Source organism: Vigna angularis, chromosome 1 (genome assembly GCF_016808095.1).
Source record: "Vigna angularis cultivar LongXiaoDou No.4 chromosome 1, ASM1680809v1, whole genome shotgun sequence".
Classification (NCBI taxonomy): domain Eukaryota; kingdom Viridiplantae; phylum Streptophyta; class Magnoliopsida; order Fabales; family Fabaceae; genus Vigna; species Vigna angularis.
The window spans coordinates 10114801-10141369 of record NC_068970.1 but is presented as its reverse complement, the minus strand read 5'-3'; the positions used below and the strand labels follow the sequence as shown (position 1 = coordinate 10141369).

The 26569-nt window shown below is 32.6% G+C and overlaps 4 protein-coding genes across 5 annotated transcripts; 1 reads left to right on the top strand and 3 right to left on the bottom strand.

Moving 5' to 3' along the window:
* Positions 1 to 1306: 1306 nt before the first annotated feature.
* On the bottom strand, positions 1307 to 6775 carry LOC108332621 (NADH-cytochrome b5 reductase-like protein). Its single transcript, XM_017567943.2, has 13 exons — positions 6488 to 6775; positions 6315 to 6357; positions 6156 to 6231; positions 5512 to 5571; positions 5367 to 5417; positions 4846 to 4900; positions 4443 to 4513; positions 4307 to 4358; positions 3815 to 3892; positions 3464 to 3553; positions 3267 to 3380; positions 1671 to 1739; positions 1307 to 1590 (listed from the first exon to the last, which is right to left on the bottom strand). Exons 1-13 carry the CDS (start codon positions 6641 to 6643, stop codon positions 1534 to 1536), a joined length of 972 nt encoding a protein of 323 aa, XP_017423432.1. The 5' UTR covers positions 6644 to 6775; the 3' UTR covers positions 1307 to 1533.
* A 6609-nt stretch (positions 6776 to 13384) lies between these two features.
* On the top strand, positions 13385 to 15419 carry LOC108334888 (uncharacterized). The gene is made up of 2 exons (XM_052879046.1): positions 13385 to 14702; positions 14849 to 15419. Exons 1-2 carry the CDS (start codon positions 13947 to 13949, stop codon positions 15137 to 15139), a joined length of 1047 nt encoding a protein of 348 aa, XP_052735006.1. The 5' UTR covers positions 13385 to 13946; the 3' UTR covers positions 15140 to 15419.
* Positions 15420 to 15799: 380 nt separating this feature from the next.
* On the bottom strand, positions 15800 to 21975 carry LOC108323823 (nudix hydrolase 19, chloroplastic). Of its 2 annotated transcripts, none has more exons than XM_017556591.2 (6): positions 21344 to 21975; positions 20814 to 20954; positions 20615 to 20719; positions 20117 to 20216; positions 16693 to 16785; positions 15800 to 16336 (listed from the first exon to the last, which is right to left on the bottom strand). In XM_017556591.2, the coding sequence occupies exons 1-6, from the start codon at positions 21818 to 21820 to the stop codon at positions 16077 to 16079; spliced, it is 1176 nt and encodes a 391-aa protein (XP_017412080.1). In that variant the 5' UTR covers positions 21821 to 21975; the 3' UTR covers positions 15800 to 16076. The 2 variants fall into 2 exon arrangements, with proteins under 2 accessions (XP_017412080.1, XP_052735003.1); XM_052879043.1 differs by lacking the exon at positions 15800 to 16336 and adding an exon at positions 16344 to 16562.
* A 1206-nt stretch (positions 21976 to 23181) lies between these two features.
* LOC108324511 (zinc finger CCCH domain-containing protein 39) lies at positions 23182 to 25957 on the bottom strand. The gene is made up of 2 exons (XM_017557456.2): positions 24776 to 25957; positions 23182 to 23827 (listed from the first exon to the last, which is right to left on the bottom strand). The coding sequence occupies exons 1-2, from the start codon at positions 25536 to 25538 to the stop codon at positions 23550 to 23552; spliced, it is 1041 nt and encodes a 346-aa protein (XP_017412945.1). The 5' UTR covers positions 25539 to 25957; the 3' UTR covers positions 23182 to 23549.
* Between the last annotated feature and the right edge of the window lie 612 nt (positions 25958 to 26569).

Below are 26569 nucleotides of genomic sequence, written 5' to 3'. Positions count from 1 at the left end.
ATCGATTAATTTGTATAAAATACATTCATAGATGTCATTTCATGTAGGTAATGTTATTATTTTTTGCTTTCATTTTAAAATTACTTGTCATCTAATTAACTATACTAATATTAATAATACATGTTCACCTATAGGAAGGTTATTCTTTGCTTTTGGTTGATATCATATCTCGACACAATGTTATCATAAGATAAGTCATGAGATAAAAACGTACTTATTTTTTATATAAGTTGGATGCAAGCATTTGTATAATTGATAAACATTACTACGAATTATGATATTTATGTAATATATGTAAATAAACATTAATAGTCGTTGTTAATTAATTACAAATCTATTCGCATTTATATAAACCTAAAGTATTATTAAATTAATTTATTGTTAAAAATAATTATAAAAATATATAATTTGTTATTTTAAAATATGAAATTATAAAAATTTGTGTAAACTAAAAGATGCATTTTTTAAAAGGAAAAGTTATTTATTAATATTATAGATAAAAGTAAATTTTTTATAAACATAATGACATTCGGTGTTTATCCATGTAAAGAGTCACCTATTCAAATATATTATGGCGACTGTTTACATATTTTTTAAATATTTATAAATTATTTTGTTTTAAAAATATTAATTGAAAGAATAAAATAAAAAAAAATAAAAAATATATATTTGTAGATAAAATAAATTTTAGTCATTAAAATAAAAAATATTATAAATAATATTCTGTAAATAACATTTTTATTATAATTAATTATTTAAATTAGAAATAGTTACTAAAATTATAAAAGACTAAATAATTTTTTTATAATAAGTAATTTAAATGAAAAAAATGTAGTTGCTAACCTGATAAAACTAAAAAACAGTTTTTTTATTATGAATAATGATATAAATTTAAAAAATAATAATTAAGATAAAATTAAAAAAACAAAATGAGAATACCAAAGACGTATATTCTCTTTTTATATAATTAAAAATAGTTACTAAAATGATTAAAAAAATAATAATTTTCTTATAATGAATAATTATTTAATTCAAAAAATTAATTACAAACTTGATAAAACTGAAAGATAATTTTTTTATTATGAATAATTATGTAAATTGAAAAAATAATAATTAAAATGGTAAAATTGAAAAAACAAATAACAAGAAAGAAGTATATATATAATAATAGATATAGTTATAGATTATGTAATTTTATAATTAAAAAAAATTCTAAAACTGCAGCATACCTCATAACGGTTCTTTAAGAAAATGTTGAAATTCTAAAACTGCAGCATACCTTAGAGGGTTATGTTGGAAAGTAGAGTTGGAGAGATGCCCTTTATTGACATCCATGCTAAATAACCGCATGATTAAGTGTCAACAAAATTTTGAAAATACATAACAATCAACCATTTTCAGTGCTCTGTAATTCTATATTTATTTCGTGTTCGAATTTTCAACCGCAGCCAACGGTTATTCTTCAGAAAACCATTTCAGTAACGAATTCTGCAGTGACAAGAATGCTAGTATCAGGCGAGAAACCTAAATTTCTCAGAATTTGTAAACCATTTGTTCAGTGTATCCAGCCTCTTTCAGGATGCCAGAAACCTGCAGCAAATCAACAATAAAATACAGAGCATCATTCCAGGGGTCCATAAAATCAGACACATCACAAAATAATTTCATACCTCTCCTTGTGTCCAGTCCTTGGCCTTTTCTCCAGATATTTGTTTCATCATCCCAGGAGGTCCACATACCTGAAACGCAGGTGATAATGGTACGGAATTAACTGGAGAAACGTTCGAAATAATAATCAAACTGCTAAACATTCACCCTAATCCATCTATAAACCTTACTGGAAAAAACTGAAACATGAATATTAACATTTACGAGGCGATAGTTTTGGCATAAGGCTTTCTGACACAGATCAAGACTATTTGCAGATTGCGCTAACCTTCAGAAGTTTAATTGTCCATTTGTTTTAAAATTGAATATAATTGATTCTGAATTGAGATTTGTGAGCAGATTAATATCAGCTACAAATTTTACATTGGAATGAGTGCACGATATGGGAAGTTGATTTCAATTTAAAAATAATGGTCTAGTGCAACAATTTTGACTGGAAGGGGCTGTAAATACATTCAAGTTTCAACTACATAGCATGAAATTTTTTCTGACATACCTACTTTGTTTTTTTTATTTCTCAAGATAGCACACTGTAGTTAATATTTACCTGGATAGCATTGTTTTTGGACATGTCAGAATTCAATTTCCGGGTAACCTAATTCTGTCATGAATTTAACTGATCTATAGTTTGGAATTCGGATTCTGGGAAGTCGAGTTTTGAAATGAGTTTTCAAGATTTTGGCTGAGCTATTGGTTTCAGGGAAGCCGAGTTTTGACTTTAAAAATCCCGAAAAAATCAAGTCAAAACTCGGCTGTCCGAAAAATTAAATCAGAACTTGGCTGTCTGGAAACCAAAGTCTGAGATACATGTCGGCCAAAATCATGAAAAACCATTTCAGAACTCAACTTCCCGAAATCTGAATTCCGAACTACACCTCGGTTAAATTCATAAAAATTCAGGTTACCTACGAACCGAATTCTGACGTGTCCAAAAACCATGCTAATGTAAATATTAATTAGAGTGTGCTACCTTGAGAAATAAAAAAACAAAGTATACTATGTCAGAAAAAATTTCTACATAGCATTGACCAATCGCTCAAAAGCCATGAGCCGAGTAGCACCTGATCCTAACAGGAACTATTTGTTCCTGGGTCCAAATCCCTAAGGTTGCCCCCATTTTAGAGTACTCTCCTCATGACTTCCGGAGATGGACTTCTCCTTTGTCCACCTCACCCCTTAAAAAAATTATGAATGCAACATTTAATCCTGGGCATATTTCAGCTATCTGACATGAATAACTTTTCTACTAACAGTGGTATTAATTCGGACTACTCACCGCTGAAAACAATGACCAACACTGCCAGGGATCTTAAGCACACACCAAATGAGTATTTTCCTCTCAACATGATTTATTCCATACCCAAAGTGGTATTACCAGAATTTGAACTGTAAACCACTTAATTAAGAAACACAAGTAACTACCACTAGTGACAACCAATGCAGTATCTCACATGGCTAATTAATGCTCTCAGAAGAAAGAAAAAACATGTTATAATATTCCTAAAGGTTCAAATTAAAATTTTAAATAGATCATCAGTAGGACAACATTAAAAGAGTTCTGTTAATGCTATGTAGGTATTACTTGAAGCAAAACTCACCAGTATAAGAGTATCATCACTAGGAGCAGGTAAGCCTTTCACAACCATATCCTTTGATATGTAACCTGCACCTCCTCTCCAATTTTTTGTTGGATTATCAACAGTGTAGAATATCTGCAAATTTTCTCAGAGAAAAGAGTTTCCAATTAAAATATTTTGCAATTGGCTAATAATGTCATCTTTGCTAAAGATTTTACCTTTAAGTTTGGGTGGCTTGTTGCTAGAATGTCAAGCTTTTGTTTAAGCAGAATGTCATCTGGGGAGACATTAGCATAAAGTAATGATACCTGTACATGTAAAAGGCCAATAGAAGCTGTGATATTCTTATGCAGTTGTGTTTGTCAGAAATAAATAAATTAAAAAAACAAATTAATATGCATAATAAACAAAAATGACAGTACATATATACCCATATGAATTAAGATGCCCAAAAATTTAAATAAGTAAAAAAATAACAGTCAATACGGTACTATTTGATAACAAAATTACGAGTATATAAAACAAACTATATATATTCAGGGAATGAAAAGCAAACGCTTACCACCTACCTGAGTTTTGTCGTCAGGATTCTTCAAAATAGCTTCAATTACCTGAAGCATAGGAGTAATTCCTGAGCCTCCAGCAATCTGGGTCATACAATAAAAAAAGAAAAAGAGAGAGCTCAGGCAAGTATAGCAGGGAAAGCAAATAGAGATATTTATACAAACATATTTATACAAACTCAACGTATCACTCATGCCATTATATCTACATGAAATAAAGTGATTAAAAAAAGTTGTGTAGGCTTATTCACGAGTTCTGTGTAGGCATCCAAACAAACTTTTGAGAGAAGGAGTACCTAATTTCATGCTTTTCCATTTTGAAAGACAAGGTGACAAAATAGGCTTAATATGTTGAAAAGAATCTTTTATTTAGGAAGTATATACTTTTCAGGAGCCACACTCAGTAAACTCACAGTCCATCATAAGAATAAATTAAAATGATGATACCGAACACAATACCCCAGTATTGTCCATGGCTACAGGTGTGAATATGCTTACCATGCCAATATGCTTCTTCATATTAGGAGTATATCTGAGTTTTTCATTGGGCCTGAAAATAACAAGGGTTTCTTATATAAATTTTAAATATGGAAAGTATCCTTCTGATCTTAAATTGTTATTACAAATGACATACCCTTTCACTTCAACAACATCACCTGGTTTTAAGCTTGCAAAATGCTGGCTCATCTTCCCTTCAGGATACACCTGAAACAATTTGAAAAGTGGATCACCAAAGTGCTCCTTTAAAATGGTAGGCTAGGGGTCTGTTTGAACAAACTTCTCCATAAGCTCCTTATGGGAGAGAAAAATAAGAGGAAATTTTGAAATTAGTTTCTCCATGAGCTCATTTGTAAAAGCTCTCTTGTATAACTATCTTAATTTTTTTAACTTCTGCAAAGTTAACTTCAACTTATGGAGAAGTTAATTCCTTTTTTCTCATCTTATATCTCTCTCCTAGAAGCACTTGTCGAGAAGCTCTTCCAAGCATAGACTATCTAAAAGATGAGAAACGTAATGACTTCATAATGGTGACAAACCTTGATTAGCAAGTCAAAATATCCTTTCGATTCTGGATCTGAAATAGGAGTATACCTGAAGATTCAGAAACAAGCACCCTTTTACATTAACATCCATGAAAGGGACCCAAAAAAAGGTCACACAGGAAGGAGTAACATGATAAAGAAATAGTGAGAAGGCAAATTTAATCTTTTCATTTAATAACTAATGTATAGCTAAATGAATTTCTGAGGTCCAGAAAATAAGTGGAAAAGAATACACAACATATGAATGCTTTTCATATACATTTAAAACCAACAAGGTAGGGAGTTAAGACGACAACAAGCCCTCTGAAAATCTGTACTAAGTAATCACACTAAGGCCATCGTGGCAAACAGAAAAATAAGTTTATAGAAAAACCATATGAAGACTACAATTTAAGAAACTGATAATAAATAATTGTGAATGTTTCAGACCGAAGATTGTCAGAAGGTTACATGATCAAGAGCCATAATAAAAAATGATCTGGAGATGAACTCATTGTCTGAACAGGAAAACTTACGGGCGTACAACAAATTTTGGTTTTCCTTCAGCATCTTGTCCCAATGGAGCCCTGCAGTTATACAGATGCTTTACACATAGTATTGGAACAAAGAAGAAACATGTGATAAGCAAAAACATATTAACTATTGAAAATCTAGCAAAACCTTGTAAGGATGCAAGAAGCAATATCCAGACCCAATTTCTGAGTGGGATCAAACGAAAACCTGGCACCAATCACAGGAGAAGAGACACAGTTATACCAATACAAGATAAAATTTGAAAATGCATTTGCACGCATGAATCTAAAATATTAATGAATATGTGCATCAACAATGAAACCATGCCTTGTATGGTTTGGCTTGAATATGTCAAAACAATTGAATTAAGTTCTTTAAATAGGAGCCTTATCACTTGAGAACTTACAGCTTATTTGATAAGCAGCCTCACAATGAAACTTACTGGATAACATAATTAGAGCTTAATTAAAGAAGGGCCACAAACCACTTTCATAAACTTAACCAAACCAAACGCAAGCTTGCATGTTAATACGACCAGATAAGCTTAACTAAGCTCCTAAGAATCTCTTCTAAACACCTGTCTTTTTCTCCAAATTTCCAGCTCGTTGCTTCAGTTGACATGCTTATTATGATACGCATTTCAAGTCTCTTAACCAGAATATTTTACAAAGTAAAAGTTAGACAAGCATTTTCTACAGATAACTGGGTGTGATAAGAAAAAAGGCTTCAGTATTGATAGATAGAAGCATGTCTTCTACACACAGTTATTTACGATCCACGATTTGCCATACCTGAATAGCTGAGTATTGTGACTAACCCTGGCGGTGTCCTGCAACTTAAACTCGATCCATTTGTCCGGGTTGAGCGCTGAAAAAGAAAAGTACAGAATCTTGTTTATGAAGCATTAGAAGCGAAAGGCAATTCCAAATCAAATGCACACCCACACTCACCGGTATTTCTACTTTCCTCTTGTTCTGTTTGTTGCGAATGAACCTGCAAACAGTCACCGCAACCGCTTTATTATTCCGTTAGTGTTAGTGTTCATAAGATAAAAGAATCGATCCAAAAATCAAGAATCATCTTTCTAAAAAGCCGATAATTAGGAATGGGAGAGAATAATTACGAGGCTGGGAGAGGAATGGTAGTAAAGGAAGGAGACTCCGCCGGAAATGGCGGCGATAGCAGCGAAGGGAAGGCGGAGATTGGAGTGAGAGGAGTTGGATTGGGCAGCGAACGGTATCGGAGTAGCTCTCGCAAACCTTCTCAAGAGAGCAGCCATTTGGGTTGTGTTTTAGGGACAGATTCCAGAAGCGCACAACGCAAGGCAAACACAGCAAAGGGATCAAGTGTTTCAACCCCTAACTCTCACTTTCACGCCTGCTTCTGTTTGTTTCTATTGCAAATACTAAACGACCAGTCGTTGCCACTGCTTCATAAACCCTTCTTTTAAGATTTTAAATTGTCCTAATCAAACAACCTAAATTAAGATTACTTTCATCCTTAGCACACGATAATTTGTGAAGGAAATATAATGAGATAAACGTTTTTTACAGTTTTATACTCTTCAAAAAAATAATGAATATATTATTTACTTAAACAGAAAACTAATTGGACTCGTAAAAAACACTTTCACCATTTTCACATTATGTATCTAATTTCTTTACGAGAATATTGCTCGTCAAAATTCAAAGACTAATTCGTAGATATGACAAATTTCAAGTTCAACATTTTCTTCATAAATTTTTTTGGCAAACGCCATATTAGTTCTTAAATAAATCTAAAATGGATATCAACACATAATGTTTGTTGATAAGCACATGAACTTTGAAATGAGTTTTTTTTTTAAACCCGTTTAGTTGTTTTTATTTTTGTGGATTTTTTTCACTTTGATCCTCGTTTTATTAGAATTCCCAATTTAATCATAAAAAATGTTAATTTGAGTCAATTTGGCCATTACGGTTAAATTTTTGGTTAAGTTTTTTATGAGATGAGAGGTTGACGTGAAAAGTTTTTTAAATGTGACATGATGAGTTTATAGGTGACATTTCATAAAAAATAATGAATATATTATTTACTTAAACAGAAAACTAATTGGACTCTTATTGTAAAAAGCACTTCCGTTTACAATTTTGACATTATGTATCTAATTTTTTACGAGAATATTGCTCGTCAAGATCCAAAGACTAACTCGTGGATGTGACAAATTTCAAGTTCATAATTTTCTTCATATTTTTTTTTGGCAAATACCATATTAATTCTTAAATAGATCTAAAATGGATATCAATACATAATGTTTGTTGATAAGCACATGAACTTTGAAATGAGTTTTTCTTTAAACCCCTTTAGTTGTCATTATTTTTGTGGATTTTTCTCAGTTCGATTCTCGTTTTATTAGAATTCCCAATTTAATCATAAAAGATGTTAATTTGAGTCAATTAGGCTATTGCCGTTAAATTTTGGGTTAAGTTTTTTATGAGGTGAGAGGTTGACGTGACAAGTTTTTTAAATGTGATATGATGAGTTTATACGTGGCATTTCATAAAAGAAACATTTTAAAAATAGAGTTTCTAAAATCTGAACAAGACTCCGAGCGATGGAGTTGACTTGGCCACCGCCACCCATGACGAAGAGGGCATTGAACATGAATGATCAGTGAATTGTACCTGAAAAGATTAAAACTTTTTTCCATCTTTAGGGATCTGGGTGTTTGATTCCCTATTTTTAGGGTTACTCATTTGAGAAGGATAATTGATTTGGCAGAAATTGAAAGAAGGGTAGAAGTTTGTGAAGTCTGGTTCCGAAACGGTTGCGTACTATCCGTTAGAGAAGAGGAGTGTATTCTATAAGATCAAAGGAGAACCCAGTCTCAAAATTTGGTACGTCGATGACCCACTAGAAGCAAAAAACACAGGTGAGCAGAAAGCAGAGTCAGCACCACTGCCAGAGGAGAAGCCGCCCGGGAATTTAGAAGGAGAGACAAAGGAAGATGAACCAAAAAAAGATAAGCCAGATGAGAATACACCAAAAGAAGAACCAACAGTTGAAAAGCCAAAGGAGGAGATTCCAGAGGAAACGGCGTCTCCAAAACAGGAGGTGTCAAATCCTTCGATTGTGCAGATAGAGATAGAAGCCGCAGTGCTTACGACCTTGTAGATCCCATACAATTTTTATATGTTCGAGTCGTCAAGACCTAGCGAGCAAGACTGGAAACCGATTCGACCGTTTATGCGAATCTTTCGATTGGGACGCGGAGCGTGAAGACTAAAAGCGAGACAGAGAGCAAGGACTGGGATCAAGTTTTCACCTTCAATAAAGAGGGTCTTAACTCAACAAACCTCTAATAGCGACTTCTTCGTCGCAAATTGCCGTCGTCAGCCATAACAATTCACCATTGTTCGAATCATCTTCCTCGAGAACCACCTCCATGCGCCGCCGTGAAACCTGCACACAACAAAACCCAGAAATTTCACCAATAAAGTCTAATTTTAAAATGTTTATTGTTATGAAATTCCACGTATAAATCTTTGCGAATGCCACGTACTAAAAACTTACCACGTCAAGGTGTCAGGTCATAAAGAACTTAACCCCGTTAAGTCAATTTAATGGCAGGGCCCAATTGACTCAAATTAGCATTTTTTAGAACTAAATTGAGAATTCTAATAAAACGGGGATCAACTGCGAAAAACCCACAAAAATAGGGACAACTAAAGGGGTTTAACCTTTTTTTTTAAGAAGCAAGCAAATTGTATAGTTTGCATAATTTTATTTTATTGAGGATGTAATATGGTTAAATTTATTATGATATAGAAAGTTCTTTACTTTTAATTAATAATGTACTTTGGTTAATAATGAGAATATCAACTAATTAATTGAGAATTTACACTTATTAATTTGAAAATCTAAAATAATAATTAATTGAACAATAATCTTTAGATAACCAATGATGAATCATATATTGAAAAAGTAGTGGAATCAATATATTTTCTTCTTATTATTTTTTTTATCTTTTCAATTCTATTTCTTTATTACATTATTATTTTTTTATTTGATCTTTTATTTATTTTTATTTTGTTTGACTAACCCTTTTCTATATTTTTTTATAAGAACTAATTTGTTAGAAATCAATTTTATTTTTGTTGGGAGACTACTTAGAGTTGACTTTACCCTTTTCTATTTTATTGGCTATTATCTTAAGTAATACTTGAGTTATTATAGTTTAATACTATTAATTTGATCGGATCAATGACAACATTACCACAGACACACAAATATACATAATCAATGGTATCTTTAGCTCAAATGGAAGTTTTCCTTTTATAAACAAGTCATAAAGAATACAAACTGATAGAAATGAGCCATTTAAACTAAGGATACTCTGCTTTGGATAAATCCCAAATTCACAACATCAAATATCATTTCATCAATAAACACAACTTCACACAATCATACATTTTCTCACTTAATTTAGCCAAGATAACTTCAAAATAATAAAATAATTCAATCATCAACATACAAATAACCAAACAACCAAATCAAACAATGAAATTCAAATGTACAAAAATTAAGATTAGTTTCTCTTATCTTGATTAAACAACCATTTCTCTCAAAGATGTTTCATAGAGCTTTATCTAACACAAAATAATCTAACACAAAATAATCTAACTTGACAATAAAGATCTCAAATTAGAAATCTAAGTATATCATCAAGATCATAAAACAAAAAAAATTCACTAAGAGCATCTTTGAGACACATGTTTAAGTGCTTACCAACAATCCAAAGAACTAACATATCTCAAAAGAGCAAAAAAACAAAATTATTTTTTTAGACTCCTTGATAATATGAATGCTTACAACTCCTCGTCACAAACAATTCTACAGTTTCTGATTTTCAAAAGGACCGAGATTGAGATTAGAAATATAGAGAAAAAGTATAAAAAAAGTTTGGAAAATGTAAAAAAATAACGAACTTTACCTAATAAATAACAGAAAATATAGTATAAATCTTTTATTATTAAAATATTATAGCCTTCTCTTCTAAAAATCACCACTATTTTTTATACCATTTTCTACTTTCTCACAATTACTTTCTAATTCAATTGTTTAAAAAATAGGTGAAAAAAATAGTAAAGAAGAAAAAATAGTTTAAAGCGCTTCTTTTATTTTATTTCTCTTTAAAAACATAAAATAGACGTGCAGTATTTTTTGTTTTCCTCCCTAGAATTTGTTAACGTTACTGTTGAATCTTAAATCTAAATATTATGATATATATTATTTTTATGTATTTTGAATGTTGGAAACTGATAAAATATTTACTTTTAGCTTTTTAGTATCATTAAGTTATGATGGTAGAAATTTACAATGTTATTTAATAAATAGTATTGTTTTATTATTTTTAATTTCAACCGTGGACATGTAAGTCTTGAACCTGTGATATTTGGTATAAATTATAATCTTCAAACATTACTTGTAACCTTGATGTGATATTCTTGAACTTTATAACTTTAATAAGAAACAACCAAGTGTCATTGCTTCATAGTTGTTTCCAATAATCATGTGCCACTCCAAGCTGTCTCAAATGATGAGCTTGGTTTATGATTATTACCTCATCAATTATTGCTTAGTCACATTTTCTAAATTGATTTACTAGGATCCAATGACCAATTAAATTAGATGAGTGTTTTAGTTGTGATCACTTGAGTATCTTTTCACCCTTCTTGAGTCTTACAAGTGAGTGGTAGATCCCGTGTTCTAATTCTACAAGTTTCTATAAAATTCTCGTAATTCTAAATAATAATAAAAAAATATGTACAAGCTCGAATTATTTCACATTAATATATAAGGTATACTTCCTATCTCTTTATTTCCTAAAGAAAATAAAATTAATAATATGTGATTTGTAATATTGTGTTGTTAAAATAAGGGAGTGATTGGTAATATGTGTATAGTTGCTTTTATTTATCACTTAGATGACTTATTTTCATTTTTAATTTTAAAATATAATTAAAAGATAGGAATATCAAATATAAAAATCATTTTCTTTATATATTATTATAGATGATATCTCCTAAATATGTATAGTCACTATAACTATAACTATATATATAATCGATTAGATCCTGATAATAAAAAATGTAGCTAAAAGACTTCATTCTATACACTCAAATTATTTTTCTATTAAAGTAATTAAATAATAAAATTTTATATTTAGAGAAAAAATAAATTACAATAATATAAGTTTCATCAAGCATTACATTATTAGTTATTATGCATGAAAACATAATTTTGTAACCAATAGGAGAGTATAAAAGTTATAATTTATGGCAAAATTGATGGTAAGTTATATTTTTTTATGTGAAGATGGAAGAGATTGCATCTGAACTTATAACTAGATTAAAAGTCAGATTTACAAAAAATAATTTGAATTTGAAAAGGATGGAAGTTTAATTATTTGATATTTATGTGAAATAAAAATTAACTTATATTTAATAGAAATAAAATATTTTATCTCATTTTCGTCGAAGAAGAGGTATATTCATATAAAATATAAATATTAATTAAATATTTTTTTTTTGTAAAAAATAAAAATCACAATAAATGAAACATCATTTTATTATTTAAATTTTAAAAGGAAATACATTTTCTTTTTTCAATGTCAAAATTTAAGAAAGATGTCATAATTATATAAATATAAATTAAGACATTAATTTGTTAAAAATCAAATTAAATCTAAATCATATAAGAAAGAAGACACATCAAATTATTATCTTAATATCTTCGGTAAAAGGTGTTCTCAAATTTTTACGAGTTCAATTCATGTCTCATTATTATTTTAATGTATTTCGTGAGTTTTTTTCAAACCAAAATTTCAAATTGAGAGCTATTATAAATTAAAAACCTAACACAAAACATTCAAACAAAACAAAAATTCAATATAAAGTAAATTAAGATTGAATGATTACTTTTTTCAACTATTTCAATTAAAACAACTCAAAATCTAAAAAAAAATTGTGATCAAATTTTCAACACACAGTGTGATCAAATTTTCAAATGAATAAGAATTAAGAAAGAAATTAAAAAAAAATGAAAGAAGGAAATGACATGTGAAGGAAAAAGAAAAAATGATCATGAAGCGAAGGGTTTTTCACTTTCTATTTTTTCTATTCTTTTCTAAATATATCATATATAATCAAATTTATTTGATCACATAAATAAAATTTTATTACAAAATTTAAACTCACTCTTCATCCATTCAAACAATTTTATTTTCTACCCTCATTTACCTCTTTATTACACCTTGATCTAATAGTCTCTTGACTAATTAAATAATTTTCCATCCATCAAAAATTTAATTTAACATGTTATTATTTCCTTATATATATAAATATAATATGCAGGCAGAGAGAGACATTTATTGAACAAAATTGCAAACTAATAATTAGGGGAGTGGGGACAATCATTGAGCATGAGACAAATGAACTTTTTCCTTTTTAAATTTGAAAAGAGCTATAATGTGTTTCATTGGCTGGAGCATAAGGAACAAACGGAGGAGGAATGGCAAATGGATTTGATGTGCCTAATTTTAATCGAACAACACTAAAGACGCGCGTCAAGTATTTATGGTCTTCCGTGCTATTGTACAAAGAAACAAATAATATCTAATAATTCAGTGAAACAAATAAGTTGTGACATGACGGATCACATGTCGTCGATTCAAAGATTACAACTTAGAGTAGTTTTATTGGATCCATCATCTATCGCATTCATTGATCTCCTCAACGGTCTACAATGTACTAGCCCGGAAACTTGGAAAAAAACAATACTAATAATAAATATAAAAAATCTAATGTTAATTTGGATTTTTGTAGAAAGTAACAATAGAAGGAAAATAACAAAATTAAGAGAATAAAATTAAATGTATTATCACACGATCATAAAGAGAGAGAGAATATTTTAAACATGATGTAATTTGATTGATTTAATAAAAAAAATATATAAAACATGTGAGAGTAATATACTTAGTCCCACAGATTATTTATTCTTTCTCCCCTTTACCAAACACACAAATCAATTATTTTCCTCTCCATCTTTCTCAACCATACCAATCACATCCTAAAGGATTTAGTCTCACACAAATGATAACTGTGTTGGTTCATCCAAAGCACTCTCGGAGTAGTACCTTAAATTTCGTACTACAGACCTAAACAAGGCAATGTTGGAGGGTGGTGTTTTTACTTGTTACTTTTTTGGAAGCTAGTTGTTACTTCTTACTAAGTTACCTACCCTTTTGCATTTTACATGTCATCAATTATTGTTTACTAGAGTATATAAAAATAACACCTTATATATAAGATCCATTTTGTTTATTTGAATATTGTCCTTTTGTCCTAGATTCTGTTCTGTTCTGGAGAATCTGGTATAGAAAGTGATGTCAGCTTGTGCTCTTGCTGATTCGGCTTTAAAATCTGCTATAGGTTTGCCAAAGGCCAAACACCGAAACCATGAAAACCCAAGCAACAGGGTCCTGGTATTTAGTGACGTGACTGTGACAACTTTCTTGAGCACTTGTCGACTTTTCACTGGTGATGGTAAATAGACGCTTGCCATTTAGAGGAGAAAATATTTTCATAGAAACTGGGATGCTAGAGATGCTAGAGAGGGGCATATTGATGTCTCTGCAGACACTAAATCACCCTCCATTTCTTACTGGTGATGCCTTTAGAAAGAGGACTCAGACTCGGTGCAGAGCGAAATCAAATTTAAGCACAGGTTTACAGTTATCTTCTGAAGAGAATGGAAAATATGCAGAGCCAGGTAGTTCCCTTATGAGATGTGAAAGCTCTGGTTCTCTGCTAAGCCAACCGAACACTGTTGGTGTTATAGGAGGAGTGTCAGTTCTATCAACTCTGATTTTCTTGGAGAAGCTTGCTTGTTGGGGTTCAAGAAATGGTAGGGAATGCCCACCTTTCGTTGTTTCCAGTGATTCTGTGCTAAGCAAAGTGCTTTCGTTTCGTGGTCCTCTCCCTTCTGCAAGAAGCAGAATCGATCGTATCAAATTGAATCAGGACCTTGTGATTGAGAATTTGAGATGCAAAAGGAATTTTCTTCAGCAGTCTGGAGCTCGGGGATTGGCCATGCCTTGCCATCTCTCACATGCGTGGCACAGTGAAATTTCTGAGGATAGTTCCCTACCCTTTCTTCATGTTGGTGATTGTGTGGCCATGGAACTCAAGAACGCCAAGTTGAAACCAATCCATGCTGCTTATACTGTGAGGATTGGACTGCTGACTACGGATTCCGCTTTTGTAGCTAGTTATTACCAGGACAAGCTTCAAAGTCAGGTATTCATAATGACTCGTGTTAATAACAGAAAGTAACAAACAATCCAAACACTTCGCAAGTTCAATACTATCGGTTGCTTTCGGTACTTTTGTTGGCGTACCAGATTGAATTTTATTGTGTAAATGATGGTAAAATTTATCTGCAGGGATTTGAAGTAGTGTTGCTAGATAAGGCTACCGAGGAGCATGTATTGGTTCCTGCAATGGAAGCATTGTACAGAAAGGACATCGAAGGGGCAAGGAATTTATTGAGAATTGCAATCCATGTTCTTTTGGTTAGGGCAGTGAACCTGGTGCTTCTGGCATCTGATGATTTGCTGGGGGTTCTCCCTCACAATGATCCTCTTCTCAGGAAATGTATAGACCCCATGGATGCTTTGGCAAGGTCAATTATACATTGGGCAGAAACAACGGCAAAGGTGCACAAGAAATTATAGTATCCCTTCTTCCGAAAGCTTGCCATAGTGATTGGCTCATCTATGTGAAAAGAAAAAGAAACATGGCTTCATGTAGATAGAATTTCTCCTTTGCCACTGCATCTTTCTTTGATAGACAGAGGAATAAAACGAGGAACTGTCGTTAGAATAGAATTTGATAACTTGATAGTTGTAGCTCATCTGCACTTCATATTGCAGATTTTGGCGTGCCTTTGTATGCAATAAAATTCTCTTGGTATCTCCGTAGCAGCCACTTAAGTTATGATATGTCGTGAAATCACTCCGTGTTCGCCATTTGCCAATCACGATGATGCCTATTTTATGTTTCTTAGATATAGCAGAGTATCACATTCTGATATTTGTCGTTTCCAATCTTGAGAAAGCTAGAAAGTGTTGGAATGCAATGTTTTAATCTCCACCTTCCGCAACACAAGTGTTGTTGAATTTTGGAGTTCAACGACCTCTCCAAGACGGAACATCCAAAAAAGATTCGACTTTGTCATTGCATAAGGGATTCCTATCGACCATGCAAAGCAATCACATGGCGTACAATAAGCCTAGTAGGTTACGCACAACATAAGGGCATTACTAAATGCAAACCTCCAAAACTCTGGTAAAACAAAATTTAAGATCAACTGCAAGGTAATAAAAGAAACATCATGAAACCATAACAAGTAAATGGTCTTGTATAATATCAATAAGATCGTTGGTAATAGACCATATGAGTAGTACGTGAACGAATAATGCAAAATCAAAAGTCGAGCTCTTCAATTCCAAGACTGCAGAATCTAAAAACAGTTTGACGATAAAATATCATCACCAGCAGCAGAAACCCTCTATATTATTGGGGATAAAAAGATATTTAACAATAATAACAAATTTTATTTCCAGAGGCTCCTTGAAAAAGAGTTTCTGAATTTATCAAAGAACTGATGGGTTATTTTGAGTGATGCACGACATTTTTATCCGAGAATGCCCAAGAAGAAATAAGGTGATGGGCTATTGCAAAGGGTCCAGGGAAAACTATTGGAGCATTTTCACCAGCACTTTCCACGTTGAAATCTGAAGCGAAGCTTCTGTTCTCTTCTAGTCCCTTACATATTTGCTCGACCTTTTCTGCTGCAGTTCTTTGGGTTTCCTTGTATTTAGCAGACGTCAATGCATTTCTTACTTCTTCTCTACTGTACCACTGAGCATCTAGAAAAGCAAGTTGCGGAATCAGTTGTTGCCAATTAAATAAACCAAACAAAAGAAATTGAGATAAACTGAAATTATCTGTGCATAAGTTCATAACTCAAGGAAAATACTTGCATTGCATACACCATATATACGGATATGGTGCAGTTGAAGTTTCATACAAAAGTGACACGTGTAAAACTGAGAAATCAGCCACTCCACAAACATACAAACGTTGTACCTAAATCTGTCTCACAAATAAGGTTTTACAGACTAACTCACCATTTCAAGTCATGCATATAAATAAATGGGAAATAAGAAAAAAAGAAAACAGTATCAGGGCTAAGTTCTAGTATATATAAGCGAGGTCAATGCACCTTCTAACTCTTTCTTGTCCACAGTTATTTCAAGTGATTTTGCATATGCAAAGAACCCAACCATCAACTGGCATGGAATGCCACTTGGTCCAACTAGAAACAAAAAACAATAAAAATTGTGATATTAATAGACAATAAGGGGATAAATATAATTACAAAAACTAAGAAGGAAAATGGTAAAATACACAGAATTATGTTAATTCATCATTACATGAGATTATGTTCACCTGTAGTTAACTTCTGAAAGCTGCCCACGCGTGTGAGAAGAATTAAGAATTTCAAACATAGTTAAGATATCACCAAGTTCTTATTTACTTTGAACATGTTCAAACCACCACAGAACTACCAGCAATTAATTTCAAGAATTCACTCATGTTCTCCATTAGCCACATGCAACTACCCAAATTAAAGTAAGGTGTAAAAAAATGGACAGGGTCAGTTCCTATTGTTAATCCAACTGGTATCTAAATGAATTAAGTTTGAATTATTTGAGCTTTTTCAAGCTAGACCAAGTTCATTTGTAAGTTTGTACCTGAAGCTAAGATTTCTAATCCAAAGCTCGATGTCAAAAGCTCACGAATAGCCCTTCTACACGTGCATGAGTGTGTACAATTTTTTTTATCAGCATGCATGAATGTGTACATAGAATTAATATATTGACCAAGTAATTTTAGTTTGACTTATGAGGAAAGGGGCATTATGTATCCAGAAATTATCATACTTAATATGCAAATAAAAACTATATAAGATCATTAAAGTTACCCCAAAATGAATTATGAAAAGAAAAGAAAAAATTCTATTTCAATTTCTTTTCCTTTTCAATCACAAATATGAACACAAAATTAGAAATCAACCAAACTCAAGTAGCTTGTTTTTTCTATAGCGAAACTTGAGCTTCAAATGCTTAGCTTAACTCAATTTGTTTCAGCCCTAGTTAATACCATACAAATAAAAGCATATTCAAATAATATATATTTGAATATGCTTTTACTAAAAAACCTTATTACGTAACTTTGTATATGCATGGACACATGCATGGATTATCTTAAAAACCAGAATATATAGACGTCTTTGGTGCAGGGTTCAGATGTAGTTTTTAATCAATTTCTGATAATGCAAAACCTTATTCTTTCACCTCCTTTCTTTCTTTTCATCTTTCAGGTATCTAGAGCCTTTTTTTTTTTGTCACAATGACTTCTTCCTCCTCCTCCACTACTAGCACTCCTCTTCTTACAATTGACCGTTCTTCCTTTATTCCCCACACCTTCAATATCCCCTATCAATCTCAAATTGGATGAGGACAATCAACTACTTGATTTGGCAACAAGTTCTTGCCACCGGGCCTCAATCTTATGCACTTCTTGGATGGTTCTTGTGTGCCTCCACGCTTCTCCAACGATACGGATGTTGCAAACAATATAATTTCTCAAGATCACCTGCTAGTTGCCTGGCTGCTGGCTTTAATGATCACGCCTATCCTCACCAAGACGGTGGAACTTCATATGTCTTCTCAGATACGGGATCGGCTGAACACCTACTATGCCACTCAAACACCTACCAAAGTAAAAAAAAAAAAAAAACTCAAAATCCAACTCCACTAAACCAAAAAAGACAAATTTGTTACCACCTATCTTCTTGATATCAAGAAAATAGTTGGCACTCTTGCTGTTGTTGGGTGTCCTATTACTCCCGATGACCATATTGAAGCTATCCTAGATGGTTTGTCCAAAGACTGACAGTTTTGTCACGTCTGTGACCTCAAAAATCGATCCTCACAGCGTTCAAGATATTGAAGCCCTTCTATTAGCCCAAGAAGAAAGATTTGACAGACACCGACTCCAAGAACAACAGAGAGTGCAAGCAAATGTTGCTTCCACCTCGAATAATTCTTCAAGAAATTTTAACCGATCTTCATCTAGTCAAAATAGAGGAAGCAGGTTCAGATTTAACAACAGAAACTCAAGGTCTTCTTTCAGAAACAATACCAGAAACTCAACAACACATAATACTAACCACATGAATCGGCTCCAACATCAAATATTTGGAAAAAATGGTCATAGTGCTCTGGACTGTTGGCACCGGTATGAACAAGACAATTCTACTTCTATAACAGCTAACTCCTCTCAACTTTTTCTCTCATGTGAATGTGATAGTGGAGCCACACATCACATTACCAATCATGCTAATATTTTCAGCAAAACACACGTCTTCAACTGCAATGACGTTGTACAACTTGGAAATGGCTCAGGTATGCGCATCTGTCATGTATGTAGGTACTGCACGTTTTAGGTTTCCACTCACACAATCATCAATTTTGCTTAATAATCCTTTGCATGTTCCGGAAATTACGAAGAACCTTGAGTGTATCTAAATTTGCGAAATATAATAATGTCTTTTTTGAATTTCACTCTAACACCTGCTATGTTAAAAACCAGGCAACTCAGGAGATAATTGTACATGGAAATCTTAAAGATGCCCTATATGATTTCCCTTTCTGTTATATATGCAAACAAATACTGTGTGCACTCTGCTACTTATAAACCTGTGAAATCTACGTTTACTCTTTGGCACTCAAGACTTGGCTATGCATCATCCAATGTTGTTCAAAGTGTGCTTACTGCAATATATCTTGTAATAAACCGAATACTATTTGTGAATCGTGTGTTCTTGCTAAGTCACATCAGCTTCCGTTTTCTAGATCAAACACTGTTTGTTTACACTGCTCCTTTACAATCAGTGTTTATTGATATATGAGGATCTGCTCCTAACTCGTTATTACATTCCATTTCTTGATGCTTTCTCACGTTATACTTGGCTATACTTGATACACTCCAAATCTCAAGTGCATCTGTTTTCAAACTGTTCAAAGTTTTTCCAGAAGCTAAAACTGGTTGCAAACTAAAATGCATTCAAACAGATAAACTAAAGAATTTCTATGCTTTTCTACTGTTTTACGTGAGTATGGAATATGTCATCACCTAACTTGTCCATATACACATGAACAAAATGGTTCTATAAAAAGAAAACATTGACATGTGGTTGATGTTAGTTTATCATTATTGGCTGGATCGTCTTTACCTATGAATTACTGGGGGAAAAGCTTCTACTTTTTCTATATCTATTATTAACATGCTGCCCCACCTGTGTTGAATAATGTGTCTCCATATAACCTTCTGTTTAATAAATCACCAGACTATCATTTTCTAAAAGCTTTTGGTTGTGCTTGTTACCTATGCTACGACCATATAATTCAAACAAACTTGATTTAAGATCTTTATGTTTATTTCTTGGTTACACCCCTAATTTCAAAGGATATGTTTGTAAGTATCTTTTCATCTTTCAAACCTACATGTTTCTCATGCAAACAAAAGAGAAATGATAAAATTATCAAAGACTACAGTTTAATAAACATTAAGTGATATACCAGGCCACGGTTGAGAACTGTGATATACAACTTCTCCCACTTCAACACGAGTCTCTTCCCATGTTTCTCTTCTTACAGCTTCCTCCAAGCTTTCTCCTGGCTAAATGGAACAAGGGGATAGAAACTAATTATATTTTTGTATAGAAGGAAAAAAAAATCAAATCGAAAACAACTATGAAACAATCCCCAGACAAAAAAAAACTCTTAAGCTCATGAAACCTGGCCTTAGAAGCATTTTTTTTCCTTTTAAGGAGAAGGTTGAACTTGTCACAGATAAAAAATTACAGAGTTTTTGTCTGTCAGCACCTATAATAGTGACCAATTTACAGAACCAAAGGAAGTTCAAGAATTCCAGACCACATAAAAGGAAGCTTCAAGGAACACAAACAGAAAAATGTCAATTTACCAAGCTATGCTACCTAATGCTGTAACAATAGAAAACCTTTTTGAGTCCCTACAAAATGAAAGGTCTTAAAAATTAAAATTGTTGAGATGTACCTCTATGAAACCTGATAAGCAAGTATACAATCGATGTAGACGCATTGGTCGCTTAGCCAAAAGAGCACGGTCATTCTCTCTATCAATTACAAGCATAATGACCACCTGCATAAGATCATGTAAGCAACAAACAAATAATTGATCAAACACTTGATCGTCCTTTTATCAAATCAACACTTAGAAACAGAAGACAACTAACCGGATCAACACGCGGGTATATCCTCTTTTTGCATGAACCATTAGAACATTGCTTCCTTCGTCCAGCTTCCATTGGGACTGTTTTCTCACCACAATGTCCACAAAATCGTGATACATTATGCCATTCTAGCAGTGCCTTAGCCTGGCTAGGCCAAACCATTTATTAAGAAGTTGCATTGACATTGCTCCGACAGTATCATACACTAATTCACTATATAAGTAATAGTTTGATAAAAGGCCAACTAAAATAAGATAAATAGATAACTATGAATTTGACGCCTCTAAGAAATTGCGCATTTTACAGTATAAAATGTTTGGCTAAAATGCAGAGTGGCACTCACCAATTAAAGTGATAACTTTGATAACTCTAATATAACTTAATAGACTATATTTATAATTTTATTTCTCAAAGTAATAAGAGTTTTTGTTTAATATGCTTCATATAATTAGAATTTGTAACTATTTCAGTGATAATGTATATTATGTAACAAAAATACTTAGTGGTTTGATCATGTTACAAAATGAACTTACATGACCAGCAATAGCCAAGCTTCCCATTGCTTGCAAATCCGACCAGTCGGTAGCCACCATGAGCGTTCGAAGCTCCACAAAACGCAAACCCGTTTTGCTACCCAATTCAATTACCTCAGCAGAAACATCGATTGCCCAGTAAACGGCGTCGTCCTCTGCACTCGAATTCAGATACACCAACGAGTCCACACTCAACTGGGCACCGGACTTGTCGAAAATAACCCTGAGATCGTCCAAGCCGAGCCAACCCAGATGCCAAATCGGCGGCGAGCTGGCCTCGGAAGAAGCCAAGAGCCGCCCATTTTTGAAAGGTAGTACCTTGAAGCTCAGGGATGGATACGAATGAGTATTTGGTAGCCCAATTTTCGCGTTGAGCGCTTCAAGAGCTGAAGAGGGTGGAAGCGGGTGGCCTGAAAATGAGAATTTGGAGAGAAGAGGGTTGCCAGCGAAGGCATGGGAGTGAACGTTTATGGACATGGTGGCGGGAGAAGTCTTGCTTTTGCGAGAAATATCTTGTTAGAGATACCGCAGTTTGGTGGGAGAGTCTGTTATGGAAGAAGAATTTTGCAAAGCAGTGAAGAAACTTGACAAGTTCAAGTTTTGCTTCCATTTTTGACAGGTGAAAGGTCAAAAGGGAGACTAGAAGTGGTTGGTAAGTGATGATAATGGTTGTGCAAAATATCAATAGTGAGACACGTGTCACTTTTTTCAGTTTCCGGTCCCACTCATGACTTGGCTACACTACAAACCATACAAAAACATTAAAATAATAAATATTTTACGTGAATCTATATTGTTTGATACAATTTTTTTATTTAATAAAAATTAATTTATAATACATGTTTTTAACAACGAAGTTTAAAATGAATATCAATAGAAATTAAATAATTAAATAAATAAAAACACAAATATAAATTTTTAAAATTTAAGTTTATTGAATGTAAATTTAAATTTTAGGTATGAAAAATTGATATATATATATATATATATATATATATATATATATATATATATATATATATATGTATAAATTATAATATATGTATTCAAGTTAAAAATATATATATTATTTTAACTTTTTAATTATAACTATTATCTTATAAATGACCTGATATAAATGGGTTTATATACACATAACATATCTCCATTGTTAAGAGACCTTTTAGAATGATATCAAAGGCAAATCCGTGAAGGCAGATTTTCCTAACAGTAAATCCATTTAGACTAGGTCAAATACGATGAGTTAAAAATAATCCAATTCAAATTAGAACATATGATCTAACTCGACTTGCAGTTTTTTTGGGTATGTGGATTAGGTTAAGTTTATTTTAACAATTATACATGTATGTATAATTTTTGTGCTTGCTGATGTGATTTGAATTGAATAAACTGATCTATACTTAGGTCCATATTGATATAGTAAAATAAATTTTTAAAAAGATTCATAGGTTAGACTAAACCTTTTAAAAAAGTCTATAATAAGTAGCTAGGTCAACCTTTTATAACTATATTATAACCAATCTTTTATAACTAGTTTTAGTTTGCTAATTAGTTTTCATTTTAAAAATGTTGGTTACATAACCAGTCATAACAAGAGATAACAAATCATAGAATTACTGCTAAACCTGAATGTCACAGAGCTTTATTTCGATGCAGATACATATCTTACAAAAACACAACCCTTCTATTTTAAGTAAACTTGCAAAAAATTCACACAATAAGTGTTTTCTCAACATTTCTTTCTATGAATTGTGTGGATCATTTGCAATAAGCTTTATCCAACGTTGAAACCTACGAGAACAACGTATGGTGAGATGGAACTGTGGAAAAAGAGAACGTACCAAAGGCCCAATGATCATATTCAATGTATGAGTAAAAATAGAATACTATAGTTTAACTATTTCGGTCCAGAAAATTTGACAATTGATGAACCCGAATCAGGATCGCACACAACTCAGAATTTGGTTTTCTTCTCACAAATTTGGCTAAAGTCCTAAATCCATCAAAACCTCAATGTACAATGAGATTGCACATCTCTAATTAGAATAAGAAAACTATAACAATTGATAGAAAAAATAAGTAAGAACAAATAAATCTATGAACTGATCACCATCAACGAATGATCACACTTCAAAATTCTGTCTGCAATGAAGAATTCAATCTCCTAATCCAATTGTTGAGACTTTTCAAGAGCACAGACTTCAATTCAGATTCCAACTCTACCTGGCAAGTTGTGACCTAGTGGTAAATCGTCAAGCCAATCACCATAAATTCGGTTGATTTTCTTGGGTCCCTTCCACTTCAGTAAATGCTTCTTGCCCTGCTCCTCTTCATTTGCAGGAGGCACACTTGCTCTCTGGCTTGGAGGAGCATCATTAGAAAGAATTGGTGTAGCTCTTGGTAAGGTTGGAATGGTAGCTTTATTTGAAACTAGAGCGGCACCTGCAGTTTCTGCCTCATTGCGTCCACCAGGAAATTGTAGCTCTGGGTTTGCAACAAAAAAACACTAAGGAAATCATGGTACTTCTAGAGTGTACGTACATTTTGCTCACAATAAGAAAATAAAGTTATTATCACATCCTAGTGAAAGTACATCTAAATTTTTTATGAGCCAGGCATCAAATATCTGAGCCATTAGCAGAAATCAAGTGATGCTGGCAAATTGATCGTTCAGAATTATGCAGAAGCAATATCCTGATCTTGTGATATATTTGAAAGACATAAATAATCAAGTGGGCCATGACACCATGTTTAATTCTTCAGCATGGGCATTGTTGTTAACACTCGGGATTTTTTTTCACAAAGTATGCCAAACCAAACTACTATAAACTTCAGTCAAGTGCACTCTTTGTATTTTAATTTTAATGCATTACAAAATAGATGGTCAACTACTTAATTATAGAGAAAATCTAGGACATTTCTATCACAGAAAATTCCTAACGAGGGTTTATAGTAAAATGTATGTTTCCATGCATATGTGACATGTGAACAAAGATTTTAATTAAACACTATAGAAGTGTTTAATTACTTTTGAACAGAAGCAACATCTGTTGCACCAAGAAATATTCAATGCTCATACACAAAGACCAAATGACACTCAATCAAGCACGCTCTTTGTATCTTGTTTGTTTAGGAAGCAATCTCTTTGGAGATTAGATCATGAACAAGTACAACAGCATAATAGATCTTCTAGTTCCAGACATAACCTAGAAGGAGCTATGTTTATATAGTTTTTTTCTACAATATTCATAGAAGACAAACTGCACAAATTAGAAATTCGACTTACTTTTTTCTGCTACAAGTGATTAAGGAAAATTTTAACCAAATCTGGTCTAAATCAATAACTGATTTCAAAATGATCTAACAGAACAAATGAAACAATGTAGAACCAAGACCAACAATCAATCAATCAAAAAGGGAGATTCGAAGTACCTGCTTGCCCATGAGCAAAGTGACAGTCATCCCCAAAGGGGCAGTGCCCTGTTGTCTCAAATTTGATGCACAGTTTAGTTTTCCAATAGGTGGACTTAACATTCGAGCGGGAAACATTTAAGCCAGTGTTGACAACCTTATTATTCTCTAAACAATTTGAAGGATCACCATATGCCTTGGGAGATCCATTAGTTCCGATGTTTATAGCTGTGCTCTCTCTGTACCTCCCCGAATCATCCCTGAACTTGGCAGGGTCTTCATGAAGAAAACTACACTTATCACCATAGGGGCATTCGTCCCCATTACAATACTTCTTGCACAGCTTCATCTTCTGTATAATTTTCTGGTCATCATCCCAATTCCCGGAGGGTAGCCGCTCCTCATTGCGCAATCCAACAAGCTCTTGCCAGTTCGGGGGTGGCTGCCTCATGTCCTCAACTCCATGTGCAAAGTTGCAATTATCACCGTTCCTACAAGCCCCAACTCTGAATTTTGCACACATGCGAGTCTTGAAGAAAATGTGGCTGGTTCCCTTATTAAAATTGGGGTTCTGAATCATCTTTGGAGGGCATGCCATTGGATAGGAGTGATTGTTATCACCAATTCTTGCCCTCTTGAACAAAGGGGGTTGATCCTGCGGTGAATGTTCCTCCAATAAATCGTTGTTCATTGGAAATTGAAGCCTCACTTCAATGGCATCTGTGTCTGTCGAAAATGACGGCGGTGACATCATAAAAGATGGAATGTGGTCAGAGAAACTCATGGCGAAATTTTGATCAAATTCAATCAAATTTTGATTCTATCTTGATTTGATTCTTGGCTAATGGACTTAGAGAACCAGTAGTGTGTTTCAAGCCCAAAATAAACTGAATCAATAACTTTATCAAATTTAAAACACTGATATTCAATCGAATGATCAATACTGAACAGACAATAAAGAAAAGGTAAGAGTCTAGACTGTGGGCAGCTTCTGAGAGGGAGAAAGATGAAATCAAAAAATTGGGAAGACCCAGATGAGAATGTTGGAAAGAAACTAGGGGGTTGATGAAAGTTTGATCTTTTAGGGGATTGATCACCGGTATTTAATAAAAGGGCGAAGAAGAGAAAGGAAGGGAATGTGGGGAGGCAAATGCAGGTTTAAGCCTTTTGGTAGCATAAGAAAGTCAAAACCCTAGCCGCCTATCTAACCCTGATTGACTGATTAACAAGAAAAACAACAAATCAAAATGAAATTATATAAACAGATCAGAAAAGAATAATATCAAATTGTAATCAAAATATTTGTTTAAACTTAAAATAAAATGTAAATGATTCTTTCGAAAATAAAAATTATTTATTTTAATTACAATTATAACAAAATTTAATTTTTATTTAACATTAGTGCAATATTGAAATGAGTTTTCAACTATTTTTTTTTCAATTGAAACAAACTTCTAAAAAATGCTATTTCTTTTTAAGTTATCTAGAAAAATGAAATATGTCCTTCATCTAATTTTGGTGACAGGATTTAGAAGAATGCTTGCTTTACAAAATTATGTTATATTTAAAAAAATAATAATATATTTTTTAAATATTATAACTCGAAATATTGTTTTGATCTATATTTAAAAAATAGTATTGATTATGATTTATTATTTTTAAAATAAAATAATTTTAATAAAATTATAAGTTTTCCATGTATCAAGTAGGGTTAAATATAGTTCCTCTTTAAAATTTTGAACTAATTAAGTTTCCAAACTTTAGAAATGTATGAATTTAGTCCTTTTAACCAAATTTTGTTAACTTTATTTGATG

Bases quoted from the DNA above. Each gene is read 5' to 3' on its own strand.
- LOC108332621 (XM_017567943.2), bottom strand. From the start codon at position 6,643: ATGGCTGCTCTCTTGAGAAGGTTTGCGAGAGCTACTCCGATACCGTTC. The intron at 5,572-6,155 runs GTATGGCAAATC...GATTGGTGCCAG, and splicing joins CACAATACTCAGCTATTCAG to GTTTTCGTTTGATCCCACTC. The intron at 4,901-5,366 runs GTAAGTTTTCCT...CTGAATCTTCAG, and splicing joins CCAAAATTTGTTGTACGCCC to GTATACTCCTATTTCAGATC.
- LOC108334888 (XM_052879046.1), top strand. From the start codon at position 13,947: ATGGTAAATAGACGCTTGCCATTTAGAGGAGAAAATATTTTCATAGAA. The intron at 14,703-14,848 runs GTATTCATAATG...ATTTATCTGCAG, and splicing joins AGGACAAGCTTCAAAGTCAG to GGATTTGAAGTAGTGTTGCT.
- LOC108324511 (XM_017557456.2), bottom strand. From the start codon at position 25,538: ATGAGTTTCTCTGACCACATTCCATCTTTTATGATGTCACCGCCGTCA. The intron at 23,828-24,775 runs GTACTTCGAATC...TTGCAAACCCAG, and splicing joins CTTTGCTCATGGGCAAGCAG to AGCTACAATTTCCTGGTGGA.
- LOC108323823 (XM_017556591.2), bottom strand. From the start codon at position 21,820: ATGTCCATAAACGTTCACTCCCATGCCTTCGCTGGCAACCCTCTTCTC. The intron at 20,955-21,343 runs GTAAGTTCATTT...TGGCCTAGCCAG, and splicing joins GCTTGGCTATTGCTGGTCAT to GCTAAGGCACTGCTAGAATG. The intron at 20,720-20,813 runs GTTAGTTGTCTT...GATCTTATGCAG, and splicing joins TATACCCGCGTGTTGATCCG to GTGGTCATTATGCTTGTAAT.